The following is a 14,593-nucleotide window of genomic DNA, read 5'->3' on the forward strand; positions in this document are numbered from 1 at the left end:
TGGACCTTCTGTCATCAATACATCCTGCCCAATCTGCATCAGTAAAAACTTCCAGCTTCATGTGACCATGCTTAGTAAATAGAATACATTTCCCTAGAGTACCTTTCAAGTAGCACAGAACCCTTTTTGCAGCAACTAGATGAGTATCTCTGGGAGAATGCATAAACTGACTAATAACACTTGCTGCATAGGAAATATCTGGCCGAGTCATGCAAAGGTATAACAACTTCCCAAGCAGTCTCTAAAACACTCCTTTATCAGACAAAGGTTCACCATCTGTGGTAGAAAGCTTATGATTAGGATCAATGGGAGTGGAGATAGGTTTAGCTCCAAGTTTACCAGTTTCAGCAAGAAGATCAATGACATGTTTGCATTGAGATATGAAGAATCAAGAAGGCCACCAGAGAGTCATTTCTCTTCAAGAGCAGTGTATGATCAGATTGTGTTTGAATGTAGCCAAAGGAGACAAGAGCAGCCCAGAATCTCTCAAACCAAGCCCGAGGAGATTGTCTCGGGCTTGGTTTGAGACCATAAATAGATGTGTAGTTTACACACCTTGCCTTTCATTTCTTTCCCATACACTCATGGAGGTAGAGACATATAGACCTCTTCATGCAGGTCTCCATTCGAGGCATTTTTAATGTCAAACTAGTGTAGGGGCCAGTCAAAAGTAGCTGCTAGAGAAAGTAAAACCCTGACTGAAGTCATTTTAGCTACAGGAGCAAATGTCTCAAGATAGTCAATGCCATACATTTGGGTGTAACCCTTAGCAACCAACCGAGCCTTGAACCTCTCAACAGAGCCATCAGAGTGATACTTAATGGTAAACACCCATTTACAACCCACTGGTTCCTTCCCTTTCGACAAGTCCACAGTATCCTAGGTATGGTTCTTATGCAATGCATCAAGTTCAGTCATCATAGCATCCCTCCATTCAGCTTGAGATAATGCTTCCGGTACAGACCTGGGTATCACATGGGAAGAAACAGATGCAAGAAAGGAGTAGTAGGAAGGGGAGAGAAGGCTGTAAGATAAGTGTTTGGAGATACAGTGGGTTGTACACTTCCGCTTGCCCTTGCGAAGAGCAATAGGAAGGTCAAGGTCTGGGACAGTCAGAGATGGGTCAGTAGAGGGCTGACCTGTTTCCTCAAGAATGATGGGAGTGGCAAGATGCTCTTCTGAAGGAGTGGAAACAACTTGCACATGTCTGAATCTCTGCCTTTGGTATCACCTTTGAAGAGCAGGAGCAGAAGGAGGAGGAGGAGCAGGGATATCAGAGGTAGGTCCAGTGGAAGAGGTGGACACCCCATGATCGGACTCACAAGGGATGGGAAGAGGAACAGCTGGAGGCATAGCAAAGGGCTCACTAGATTTCTCCCCCTCAGGAGGAATACTAAAGAAGGGAGTCAACTTGGCAAAGGTGACATCCCGACATACAAAGCGGGTGCCACGAACTGGATCAAAACAACAATAACCCTTCTGTGTGGAAGCATATCCCAGAAACACACACTTATGATCCTTAGGTTCAAACTTGTGCCTTTGGTGACTATGAATATGCACATAGCAAGTACATCCAAACAGATGGAGAGGAAGAGAAAAGAGATCCTCATCCGGGAAGAGAAGACTATAAGGAGTTTTAAAGCCAAGGACCTGGGAGGGCATACGAGTGATCAGAAAGGTAGCAGTAAGAACAACATCTCCCCAAAGCTTTACAGGAACATTGGATGCAAACAAGAGGGATCTGACAACTTCAACCACATGCCTATTCTTTCTTTCCGCCACCCAGTTTTGTTGTGGAGTGTAGGAACAAGAACTTTGATGAATAACCCCAAAAGTTTCAAGATAGGTGGAAAGGGTTCTCTCAAAATACTCCTTAGCATTGTCAGAGCGGAATATTTTGATACGAGTATTAAACTGGGTGAGGATGAGTTCATGAAGATTTTTCACAATAGCTGGTACTTCATCCCTGGATTTCATGAGATAAATCTAAGTGTAACACGAATAATCATCAATAAAAAGGATAAAGTACCTGTAACCCCCATGGTTGGCATGTGATATGGCCCCCACACATCAGAGTGAACAATATGGAAAGGAGAAAGTGATCTTTTATTGCTAATTGAATAGGAATGCCTACAATGCTTTGCCAGCTCACATGATTCACAATGAAGACTCGATAAAGACACTCCTTTAAACCGAAAACGACATAATAAAATTTTGTTAACAGACTCTGACACGACTGACTCTAAGGCAACTCCATGAGGTGGTCCCAAAGCTTGATCCGGTGTGTCCAGCAAGAATATTCCGTTCGCCTCATGGCCACTCCCAATCATCTCTGAGACTGCAAGTCCTGAAAAACACAATGAGTGGGAAAGAAGGTTATGCTGCAATTCATGGACTTTGTTAAACTACTAACAAATAAGAGGTTTGTGTTAAGCTTAGGGACATGAAGAACAAAAGATAAGAATAGGGTGTCAGAGGTCTTTATATCACCTTTACTAGAGATGGGGGCAAGGGACCCATCGACAAGGGATATTTTCTCTTTCCCAGAGAGAATGTGATATGAGCAAAAAAGGTTAGATAGACTGGTCATATGGTCTGATGCACCGGAATCGATAATCCAAGGGATTTTATGATTACCTAAAACTGAAGCATGATTTGCAGAAGAACGAGTACCTGAGTGAGCAAAAGCCGATGAAGATGGTGTACTGTTGGAAGGGTGAGCTGAAGAAACTATAGCTTCCAGTTGATTTAGGAGCCTCCCATACTTCTCAAAATCCAGCTTCATTGCAGCCAACTGCTCAATGGTTGACTTCTCTTCACTCTCCTTACTTCCTCCTTCAGGTACTGTAGCAGCATTAACAAGTGTCCTTTGTATGCCGTGGTTTCTTGCAATATTCACACACCTGCTCTCTTTTCTCAGTAGGGCCCTTTGGTTTCATTCCCGCATGTGCAAAATGTTTTGTAGGTAGACTCTGCAACTGAACCTGCCGCCTACTCTCCTCACTACTTATCATAGCATATGCCTGTGAAAGAGTAACCTCATCCCTGGCCAAAATGTTCTATCTGATAATATCAAACTCAGGGTTGAGTCCAGTGAGAAACTCAAACACCCTATTTCTCTCCACCAGCTTTCTATACATTTCAGCATCCTTTTTACTCTCCTATACCACTGTCTCCATAACATCAATTTCCTACCATAGGGATTTTAGTATAGAGTAGTAGATTGCTACACTCTTCTCCCCCTGTCTCAGGTTTTTCACATCACTTTTCAATTTGTACGCTTTGGCCACGTTTAGTTTCTGTGAATAGGTCTCAGTTATACTGTCCCATATCTCCTTAGCCGAAGACATCCAGAGATAGTGTTGGCTTACACTAACCATCCTATAACAGTATAGTTCTCTTGCATCCATTTTTCAAATTCAAGGTCTGTCTGTTTGGGTTTCACCTTACTGCCTGTGAGATACCCGAGTTTTTCTCTACTACAAACATAGATTTTTATAGGTTGTGCCCAAGCAAGATAGTTCGTCCCATCTAGCTTAATTGTGGTAATACCAGTCAAAACGGAATCTACTGAGGCAGGTCTAGAAACCAGCACCTGCTTGAATTCACATCCGTATGTCTCCATTAATCAAACGAAAATCAAAGAACTGAAATTTTGACCATGTAAACTTACTTGAAGTCAAACCAAAACTTGGGTGCTTGAAAAACTAGGGTTTTGCTCTGTCCAGCAGATGGGAGGAAGAGAGAAGATGCTGCCACACCTACCAGACTAATCCAAACTCTTCCAAACCTGAACCGCCCTCCTTTAGCAGTCACAAGACACCTTCCAAGCACAGAGCGCCACACCCGAGCTTCACCTTTCCTGGTAACCTCGAAAATCTCTAGTCGGCTAGGGTTCCGGGTAGCAGTAGAACAACATCGCTTGGCAAAATCTAGCCAAAACTAAACTCTCCAAACCCTTCTACCAACTAGGCAAGTGATTCTCTATACTATAGAGAACCTATCTCTCCATACACTCTTGATTTTAGAGTGTACAAGAACTAAGAAAAAGAAGAAAGAGGAACTAAACCCGCTCTGATACCAAGATGTAAATCAGTCCTTTAATATCAAGATTAAACTTAGTGATTAGCAGAATAAAACATGTCCCAATAAATGTACAAGAGAAGAAGATGGCGAAGAGAAGAGGTAAGAGAAGGAGTCGAATGATTCTCCATTCTCCTCTAACCCTATTTTATTAAGATCTAAAAATTTGATGATGACAAGAATGCCCTTAACTGGGCGACCAGCTTGGCAGTTACATAAAGAAAAATAAACTCTTAGATGTAGCATGCTTCTCATTGCAAGTTTATATCATTACTCTCATCGGATCCCATTCCCAAGACTGTACAGGAAGCCCTTACCTCCCCAGGGTGGCGGCAAGCCATGGAAGAAGAACTCTCTGCTCTACAACATAATCACACGTGGGAACTCACCACCCTTCCTCTTAGTAAGCACATTGTTGGGTGTAAATGGGTCTATACAGTGAAGCATCTTCCTGATGGCAGTGTGGAACGATTGAAGGCACGGTTAGTGGCCAAGGGCTATTCTCAGTTATGTGGTGTGGACTATATGGAGACATTCTCTCCTGTGGCTAAAATTGGTTAAGTTCCGGTGTTGATCTCATTAGCTGCTATGTATGATTGGCCTCGCGTACAACTTGACATAAAAAATGCCTTCCTACATGGTGATCTTGTTGAGGAGGTGTATATGGAGCAATCACTAGGGTTTGTTGCTCAGGGGGAGGCTAGTAAGGTGTGCAGGCTCAAAAAGACAATCTATGGACTGAAACAATCTCCATGTGCATGGTTCGGCAGGTTCAGTGAAGTGGTGAAGGCCTTTGGGATGAAACAGTCTCAGGTTGATCATTCTGTGTTCAGCTACAACTCAAAGGATGGGAAAATCTTGCTAGTCGTGTATGTGGATGATATTGTCATAATTGGAAGTGACAGCAATGGAATTGATAGGCTGAAAAAATTCTTACAGGACCACTTCAATACGAATGATCTGGGGAAGCTAAAGTATTTCCTAGGAATAGAGGTTGCGAGGTCAAAACAGGGGATCAACCTATGTTAGAGAAAATATGTTCTTGATCTACTTGAAGAAACAGGGTTGTTAGGTGCTAAAACAGCAGAGACTCCTATGGAACTCAATGCCAAGTTAAGTGTGGATGCAGGTGAAGAGTTTGATGATCTTGGAAGATATAGAAGGTTGGTGGGAAAGTTGAACTACCTGACCATTACCCGACCAGATATATTATTTGTTGTGAGTGTGGTGAGTCAGTTTATGCAACATCCCCGGGTTTCTCATTGGGAAGCTGTTTTGAGAATTGTTAGGTACCTAAAGGGTGCTCCAGGTCATGGTTTGTTATACCAAAAGGTAGGAACTCTTGAGATAGTAGGGTACATAGATGCTGACTAGCTGGCTCTATATTAGACAGGAGGTCAACCACAGGGTATTGTACCTTCCTGGGTGGCAATCTTGTAACTTGGAAGAGCAAGAAGCAAACGGTGGTGGCAAGAAGTAGTGCAGAAGCAGAGTACAGGGCTATGGCCCACACCACATGTGAACTAGTATGGCTGAAGAACTTACTACAGGAGATGGGTTTCTCAAACCCATGAAACTATACTGTGATAAACAAGCTGCTGTTCACATCTCATCCAATCCCGTCTTCCATGAAAGAACTAAACATATTGAGGTGGATTGTCACTTTGTGAGAGAGAAAGTGATAAGTGGGGTAATAACTACATTTCATGTGAGCTCAGGAAATCAGTGGGCAGATCTCTTCACAAAAGGATTGTCTCGGGGAAGAATAGATTACATTTGTAACAAGCTGGGACTATATGATATATACTCTCCAGCTTGAGGGGGAGTGTTAGAATGCTCGAGTCAGGGGTATTTTGGTCATTCTGGTGTATTTTCTTGGATGTGAAAGGTCTATTGTATCTGAGTTTAAGTTATGTGTCCCATCTTCTATGAGGGACAAAATTGTCTTTCTTGTAACTCTAAGTTTTATGAATAAAATTCAAGTGGGTCGGCTAGGAGAGTGATTTTTCACATTCTCTCTAGTCTGGCCAAACTCTGTTCTTCTTCTCTCCTTCTTCTTTCTCTTTTATTTCTTCTTTCTTCTTCTCTACTTTGACCTAGAATCAACTAGGGTTTATTCACAAATAAATAACAGGCCCATTAAGTGTGGTCCATCAACATAAACTAAAAGATATTACAAGAGAGGTTGTTAGGGCCCATTCGGCCCAGTCTCTTTACATATGCAAGTTTGCAAAAACTCCAATTGATCCCAACCACAAGTTGAGTGCTACTGAAGGAGATGTTCTTCTTGATAGAGGGGTCTTTTAGAGCGTGGTTGGCCACCTTCTTTATCTGTGTTTGATTAGGTTTGATATATATTTTATGCAGTCGGAGACTCGAAGTGGTTATCCAATACATACATGAGCCCAAAACCTCTCACATGCAAGCTGTCAATAGAATCTTAGCCTATTTGAAGAGATGCCTTGATAAAGGAATGTTGTACTCTCAACTATGGACATATAAAAGTTGAGGCCTATGCAGATGCAAATTGGGTAGGATCTGTTGATGATAGAAGATATACATCTGGTTACCGTGCCTTAGTTGGAAGCTATGAGGTTTCATGGAGAAGCAAGAAACAATTAGTTGTTGCTTGATCTAGTGCTGAGGTAGAATATAGGTTAATGGTATATAGGGTGTCGGAACCACTCTGGTTGAAGACCTTGCTGACTGAAACGGGCATTCGATATTCCAATGAGACTATCGTGACAACCAAACAACCATAAACATTGCCTACAATCTTGTTCAACATGATTGTACAAAGCATATCAAAGTGGATAGACATTTTTTCAAAGATAGGATAGCTAGTGGAGAGATTTGTCTACCTTTTGTAAGGTCAAAAGACCAACTCACTGATTGCCTCACCAAAGGCCTTCATCATCCAAAGTTTGCTAAGAACATAGAGAAGTTGGGCATGGTTGACATATATGCTCAGTTTGAGGGGGAGTGTTGAGGTTGTATGAGCCAAGGGTCTTTTTGGTCATTTCTTACCTTTTGTATTTGGGCACCCATATGAGGGCTTTTATGTAGTTTCTCTCTCATAATATAAATTTCATGTTTGAGAGAATGAACAGTAACACTCTCCTCCATTCGGTACTTTCTCTCCTCTTTCTTCTTTTCTTCTTCTTGCTCTCTCAACAAAACCCTAGATATTGGCATATTGCAACTTTAATAAAATCTTACTGTCTTCTTTAAAAAAAGAATCTATTTATTTCGTGAATCCTTTTTCTTTTGTTTTGAACCCAACAACAAAGACAAACTTTTGACTTATAAGTAGAAGTGTATTCTTAAAAGAAATGTCATTTATGAAGTTTGAAGTCTTTATTCTTTCAAATTATTCATGTAATCAAACTATTCATTAGCATCATCAGTCCATGAGCTGTGGAAAATCTAACTTCTGATACTTCTTTGTAGGATATAATTTGTTTGAACTAGGTATATTATGAAGTTTTATGTAAACTCTTTGGTTCACTAAATAAATTATGGTTATGGTTAATCAAATGAAATAGGAAATTTGATACACTTGTGGTTGTGATTATTAGAATGATCATGAGGAGGCTCAGGAAGAGTTTTCGAAGAAAACAAAGTTCTTCTTCAGTGCAGCAGTTGAAAATTGGGATGCGGAATTCTATGTTAAAGTTGATGACAACATCAATCTTGACATTGGTTAGAGTTCTGCATTGTCTCTTGTTTAAGGAACTTTGAAGTATAAAGAAATGTCTATCTATTTTTTGGAAATATATGCATATTATTTGTTTGATTCATCTTTGACACTGATTTCTTTTCAGAGGGGCTAATTGAAATGCTTGGAACCCGACGTGGTCAAAGTGGTGCTTACATTGGGTGCATGAAATCAGGGGATGTGATAACTGAGGAGTAAGTATTTTTCTCTGTCCTCTATGTAGGTATTATTTCTGGAAAATTACTCCTACACTCCATCTGGAGTTATTGGGGGCATACCTTGTCAGCTTCTTCCCCTTGTTGCCTAGAATGCTTTGCCTGATGGTGGTAGTACATATTTCTTATTATATGGTCGTTAAGTGTTCAATCTTTGCATCAATTGTCATGCTTTATATATTAATAAAGTTCATTACGGAAAGGGTATCTTTTTATAAAACAGGAACAACTTTCCACATTATGTGGTTTTACTTACTTTATTGGAAACACTTGGAACTTCTACTTAAAATTGTGGTCTTCTTTGTTCTTGTCCATAGACATTCTGAGGTCAAAGACACTTAGAGTGAAAATGCAAAATTGCAGAAGAATTATGATATCTCTTTTAAGTAAAATTTTAAACCTGGTCCTTCATGGTTCTTTTGAGAAGAGCCTTGGAATTAAAAGATGTATATCATAGATTATGAAGTATTGGCTGGTATTATGTAATGGCTTTTGCAGCCTGACAGGGATGGGTTTGTTGAATTCTACCAGGAGAACCTCTTTTCTGCAGTCGACCACATCTATTTTCACCTCTTTTCGCCTTGGATGGGAATGGCTTTAACTAAAGGCCAATATTATCACTTATGAAGAAATTTAGCGGCTACTTCATTGAAAAAGAAAAGACAGAGAGAAACCAAGGTTATCCTATTAATTTAAACCCCAGTTTCAGGATCTGAATCTTCAAAGCTAACACTAAATTGATTATAAATATCATTTCATGAATTTTTTATTTAATATAAAAATTATGATATAAATATTATATGTTTTTATTCAATTATATTGTTTATCCTTTAAAAAGAGTTTAAGATATTAAAACATCAAGTATATTCTCTTAATTTATATACAATTAAAACATTTATAACGAGGTAAGAGAAAAAATCATGTTATAACAAATTATTTGGATGATATTTGGTACATGTAAATTGAAAGCATTACATTAATATAATTAACTAAGTAAAACATGTTAAGAATGTTATAAAAATTGACAACACGCTGAGGAACATGTTAGATATATTCCTGTAATACTTTGTGTTAGTGTCCATTTAAAGGAAAATATGTTGTAGAAATATTAGGAAATATTTGGACATTTTTAATCCATAACCACTTCAATCACCCTTCTCTAATTCTATAGATAACATCTTTAATTTCACCCCCATTCCCATTGTTGGTGATTGATTCAAGGTATCAAAGGTGGTTAGTTTGGGGTATCTTGTGATTATCAATGCTATTTGTCTAACCTTTATTACTAATATTTTTACTAAAATTTCAATACATGTATTCTTTCTTTGGTCAACTATCTTGAAACCTTTTTATTCTAAAATATCTCTCTCCATTCTAAGCCTTATCTCAATTATATGGGCTCAGCTACAGGAATCTTGTTTCGCCATTCCTTCTCTGTTTAGTGCCAGAACACTAAAAGACAAATCAGGATCTGTGACCATAAAGTTTGGCATAAGTTTTATGTTGGCTGCCAACGTGACACAACCTTCTTTATCTGGGCCTGGGCCCGGTGGTGTAAGATAAGCTTACATTGGTGGAGTTGTGCAAATGATCACTTCTTTTCCACAAATATGAATCACCATTTGACAGATGTCAAAATGTTTTTAGATCTGAGCCATCAGCCATTATCAGTTGTTTTAATCTCATCTGATCTCCTGGATTGATCTTTTGTTCTCTCAACCAAATTCAGGCTGCACCAGGGGCAGCTCCAATATAAACCACCTCGAGGTCGGATATGTATGGTTCTAGTACACCTCTGGTTAAATAATTTTCTGATGATGACATACCATCTTTGTCTTCTTCCATGGCTCCTTCCCTCTTATCTTCACAAAGTAGAAACAACAATCTAGAGGTCTCTTGGATACTTCTTTAGAACTCTCTCTCTCTTTCTCTCTCTCAAGTTTCCCATGATAATTGAACAAAGAAGAGTATTACCCATCTCTAGAAACTGTATTCTTTGTCTAAAAGTTTTAATGACAGATGGACTGACTGACAGCTAGAACAGTTGATTAACTAACTATACCTCATTTTTTTGCTAAGTTTGGGGTCTGACCAGATGTAGATCCTTGTAGGTTTACAGTTCCGGTATCTAGCTTGGTCTTAGTTTCACAACACTGCTAAAGAATATACACCTGGAGTCTTATGTAGAGGTGCAAGTCACTGCTCGTAAGGTTGAGGGGCATGCATGTAAACTGGTTTCATGGATTGCTGGTCATGGTTTCATGTTTCTACAATGTTAAAGCATTTTATTTCATCCTTACCTTTCAAAAATATGATTTGACTTTTATATATTTAATCAGTCTTTAGCATCATATATTGATTTTCAGGGGAAGGTCATGGTATGAACCTGAGTGGTGGAAGTTTGGAGATAAGAAGAGGTAAGTATCTGACTCATGGATATACAAACAATGGATTACTGCATATGTCTGTTTTCTTGTAAAATGTGAGCTCCTATTATTGTACTAGCATGGCCTCATACTCACACACATAGTTTCTTGTTTACTACCAATTCAAACTTAAATGACATTGTAATTTGAGTGAACCCTTGTTTAAAAGTTTCTTATTGATTTCTAAAGAAAGGATAGAATCTCTTTGTATAATGATAGTAGTCAGGCTCAGGCATAACTGAATAAACTTAGCGTGTTTCAACTCTTGGTTACAAAGACTTGAAGACCAGAATATGATAAACTCGGGTTTGTTTTATAATCTGATTGTTTATCGCTTTAGTACTGAAAATAACAAGAATGCTTATTCAACATAGGTAGTACTTCTTATATATATCAACAACCATTAGACTTGAGTGTAAGAAGGGGATTAAGGAATCATGAAATTCCTATTAATTGTGAACTTCTAGTCATTGGAGGCTGTCTATCTTGTTCCCACTCTTGTTGATGGTAGAATTTGGATACCAAATCCTTTTGAATACTTGCACATCCTTTTTTAAGCTATTTTCTTTCCATTGTGGTGCAGCACAGACATTTCTAGTGAGTGGGGTTAGGTGTAAACTTATCTCACTTAAGATTTAGCAGTTTGTTGGAAAGTATTCCACTTGAGAATCAATTCTTGTGATTGGCTCCAAACGAAAAGACCTAACTGTGCATAGTTTTCAAGGCACCAAGGCAAGGCTAGGCGACAGGGAGGCACCTAGGAAATGGACTTTTTTTCATAGATAAAAACATGAATTCTAGTGGTAATTCCTTAGGTTTGATAGCAACCAACTGCCATCTTTCAGTAGTAATTATTTATAATCCCCCAAAAAATATAAACTTCATATTATATCATAGAAAAATCAACATACTCATGAGAATAAAGAGAATAAAGAAAAGAAAATGCAGAAAATACTGGGGCTGACCTCTATTTTTGTCCGAGGAGGAAGACAGCAAACACATGTATGTTGAACTGTTTATTGAAATTTATTTTATTATTATAATCTTGAAAAACAAGGAATATTAAAACAATCATAGTGTGATGTACAAAATATCTAGGTGTGAAAGTGAGGCAGCCCTCCATGGGTGCCTTGTAGCCAAGGTTCAGAGTATTGAAACAATACGCCTCGTCTCCATGGGTGCCTTGTCGCCATGGAGATGCACAAAGAAATGATCTGACTTATTATTTATGCTCCATCTTGAGGGGGAATGTTAAGAAGTATTTATAGTTATTATTGGAAGTAATTATAGTTATTATTTATTTAGGCACCAGGGTATTCTTGGAAGTTTACTTATGTTTTAATTAAGGAACGGAAGAAGTGTAATTTTACAGATTTAAGTTATAATTAATAATAGTTGGTGTTAGATGGGAAATTTTATCAAACTCTTATTATGCTCAGCCCTATTTTCTTTCTTCCTCTGATCCTCTCTTATTCTATTCTCCTTTCTTTGTGCTTTATTTTCTGGTTTTTCTTTTGTTCTACATCCAATCTAGCATTGATCTTAGGTTATTTACAACCTGTAAGTGTTCAGAATTTCCTGTAGCCTAAATCTTTTCTAGAATATGCTAGCCCTCCATTTTGAAAATATGCTAGCTCTCAAACAAGATCTTGGATCAATCTGTGGGTTTGCAGGCCAGTCTGAGACCTAAAAGTCTTAGATCAGTTTGACCTAAGGTCAAGTTGTGTAAATTAATGGTGCAACTTGAGTCGGGTTGGGTTGGCAATTTTATTAAGATTTTGATGGGCCTAAGCCCTAAACTGAGTACAATGTAATTGAAATTCTTCAAGTTATATAAAACCCTGCTTGCAGCTCCCAATGCTCTCCCCCGCAAAAAAATAAATAAATAAATAAATAAGATAAAGAAATAGAAAGCAGCCCTATATGGATCAACCAAGGTTGCAAATGATATCCATTTATCTGAATTTAAATCTGATCCTGTTCAGCTTAATCCAAATTCTATTTGTTTATAACTGGAGAATATGGGACTATGGGTCCACCCCTATCCAATTCATATATAATTCAACTTGATTCTATTTAAATGTATTTGCTTATATATACTTAAATTTTATATTCAGTCTATTAAAGTTGGTTTTAATGTTTCATTTTTACCAAAGGCTGGAGATGTAGCTCTGATATTGCCTTTGCAGGATTTATGTTCAACCAGCAAATGCTAGAGGCAATTGGATTTCCATTTAGAAAATGAGTAGATATTCAGAAAAAGATCGTTAAGTTTGCATTTCACATTGTAAATATTATGCCATTTAAAGGTGATCAAAGGTTTTAATTATCGATATGATATTATCTAAAGGGTGGATTTGGATCGTATTGGTTTCTAGGCTATGTAGCTGAGGATTGGAATCTGGGTTGCCTACTTGACAGGTCAGAATCTTTACTACTACGTTATATTGCATAACTAATGGGACCCGTGTGATGCACGGGCTTTGTTAAAAGAATTTGAGGTAAAAGGAGTTGGGGGCACAACTTCAGTGGCCCCAACCTGACTCACAAAAGCTCTTTTAAAAGTTGGGCTTGATTTTTCGATTTTCAAGCTGGGCTTGGGCCAAAAAACTGAGGCCTAACATAAACCCAGGTTAGGTGTGGGTTGAGGCCTCAAGTAGTCCAAGCCTGACCTAATTTAATCTAAGCCCTTCTAACATTTTATGATATACATATTTACATATTATCAATCTATTCTACCTGAAGATCGGGCTACAAAGTTCAATTTACCTAAGTCCAAGTCCAACTTGAGATCTTGGGTTAAGCTCGGGTTGAACCTGGGTATAAGTTCAGGCTTAACCTTGAGTTGGGCCAAGCTTGAAAAAATTACACTAATTTCTGATAATTTTAAAAAATTAATGATTATAAATCAGAAAATGATAGTAAGTTACAATAAATTATACTACTTTTATAATTTTCAACGATTAATGTTTAAAAGTTGGAAAATAACAGTAAATTACAATAAAAATAAATTACATTAGCTTCTTATAGTTTTCAATAATTAGTGATTAAAAAACCAGAAAATAACAGTAATTAACACAAAATCATTCCAATTTAAATAAATACAAATGCCAAGTTTAATAATATAAACAATTATAAGTCATAATTATAATTTAAATATTTTAAAAGATGTTTGAAAACTTATTAAATTTGGGAGCAAATAAATGATAAAAATTAATAAATAAAATAAATATTTTATTTATAATGAAGTAAATGATACAAATTTTCATAGTTTTTCTAAAAATTATAAAGCAATTTAAATTATTAAATCCAATAATAGTTAATGATTTATTTGGAGAAATTGAAATTTTATAATTTAATTTTCTAAAAATTAATTTTCAAAGAATAATGTATTCTAATTTAATAATATATTCCAAGAAATTAAAATTTAATTTATAAAAGTAAATTAAATTTATTCCATGAAATTAAAATCTAATTTATGAATGTAAGTTTTTAATGTTCTAAACATAGGGATCATTATAGAAGCAGGTGACCTAATCACTAGGTCGGGTCCAGGTTTTGTCAGGCAAGCAGAAGCCCAGATTCATGTGCCACAACCTAGATTGGGTGGGTCTGGGCTGGGTGGCCTGATGAACTGGCCCGGCCCCTAGACGGGCTTGAACAAACGTTTGAGCCCGCGGGCTTGACCTTAGGCCAAAAAGCCCGACCCGCAATAAATTCGAGCCCGGTTTGGGATTTGCCAAAATAGCCCGGCTTGGCTCGACCTATAGGTTAAACCCAAAAAACCCTAACCCTAAATATCCTAACCCCTTCCTTCTCACTCATCTCTTTCTCTTAGTCTTAGTTGAACCCTAGTTCTCTCTTCTCATTTTTCACAGCCAAACCCCAATTCTCTCTTCTCTTGGTCTCTCAAATTTCTTTCTCCCTCAGCCAAACAATATCACGATTGGTAGATAAGCCAAGATCGTTGTCAGTAGAGAACCCTGATAAAATAGCAAGCTTCATCCAATCCAGTTAAACAGGGTCTCTCTCTCTCTCTCTCTCTCTCTCTCTCTCTCTCTCTCTCTCTCTCTCTCTCTCTCTTCCCCCCCCCATGGTCGCTTGTTCAATTTTCTTTTTTTCTTTGGGTTTCTCAGAAAAGAGGGGTTCTT

The 14,593-nt window shown here is 37.8% G+C and overlaps 1 protein-coding gene across 4 annotated transcripts in view; it reads left to right on the forward strand.

Moving 5' to 3' along the window:
- The window catches only part of LOC148869499 (hydroxyproline O-galactosyltransferase HPGT3-like), a 49,688-nt gene extending 36,897 nt beyond the window's left edge, over positions 1-12,791 (forward strand). Inside the window, exons 7-10 of one of the 4 annotated variants that reach the window (XR_016107696.1) lie at positions 7,662-7,785; positions 7,908-8,024; positions 10,383-10,433; positions 12,632-12,791. Coding sequence is in view for 2 of the 4 variants with exons in the window: in XM_088972100.1 (XP_088828226.1) it covers positions 7,662-7,785; positions 7,908-7,995; positions 10,383-10,433; positions 12,632-12,680 (312 nt within the window). In the remaining 2 variants the exon portion in view is untranslated. The other 3 variants (XR_016107695.1, XM_088972100.1, XM_088972101.1) reach the window with 3 other exon arrangements.
- Positions 12,792-14,593: the final 1,802 nt, after the last annotated feature.

This window comes from Nelumbo lutea, chromosome 2 (assembly GCF_056320005.1).
Source record: "Nelumbo lutea isolate HS-2025 chromosome 2, American lotus-T2T, whole genome shotgun sequence".
Classification (NCBI taxonomy): domain Eukaryota; kingdom Viridiplantae; phylum Streptophyta; class Magnoliopsida; order Proteales; family Nelumbonaceae; genus Nelumbo; species Nelumbo lutea.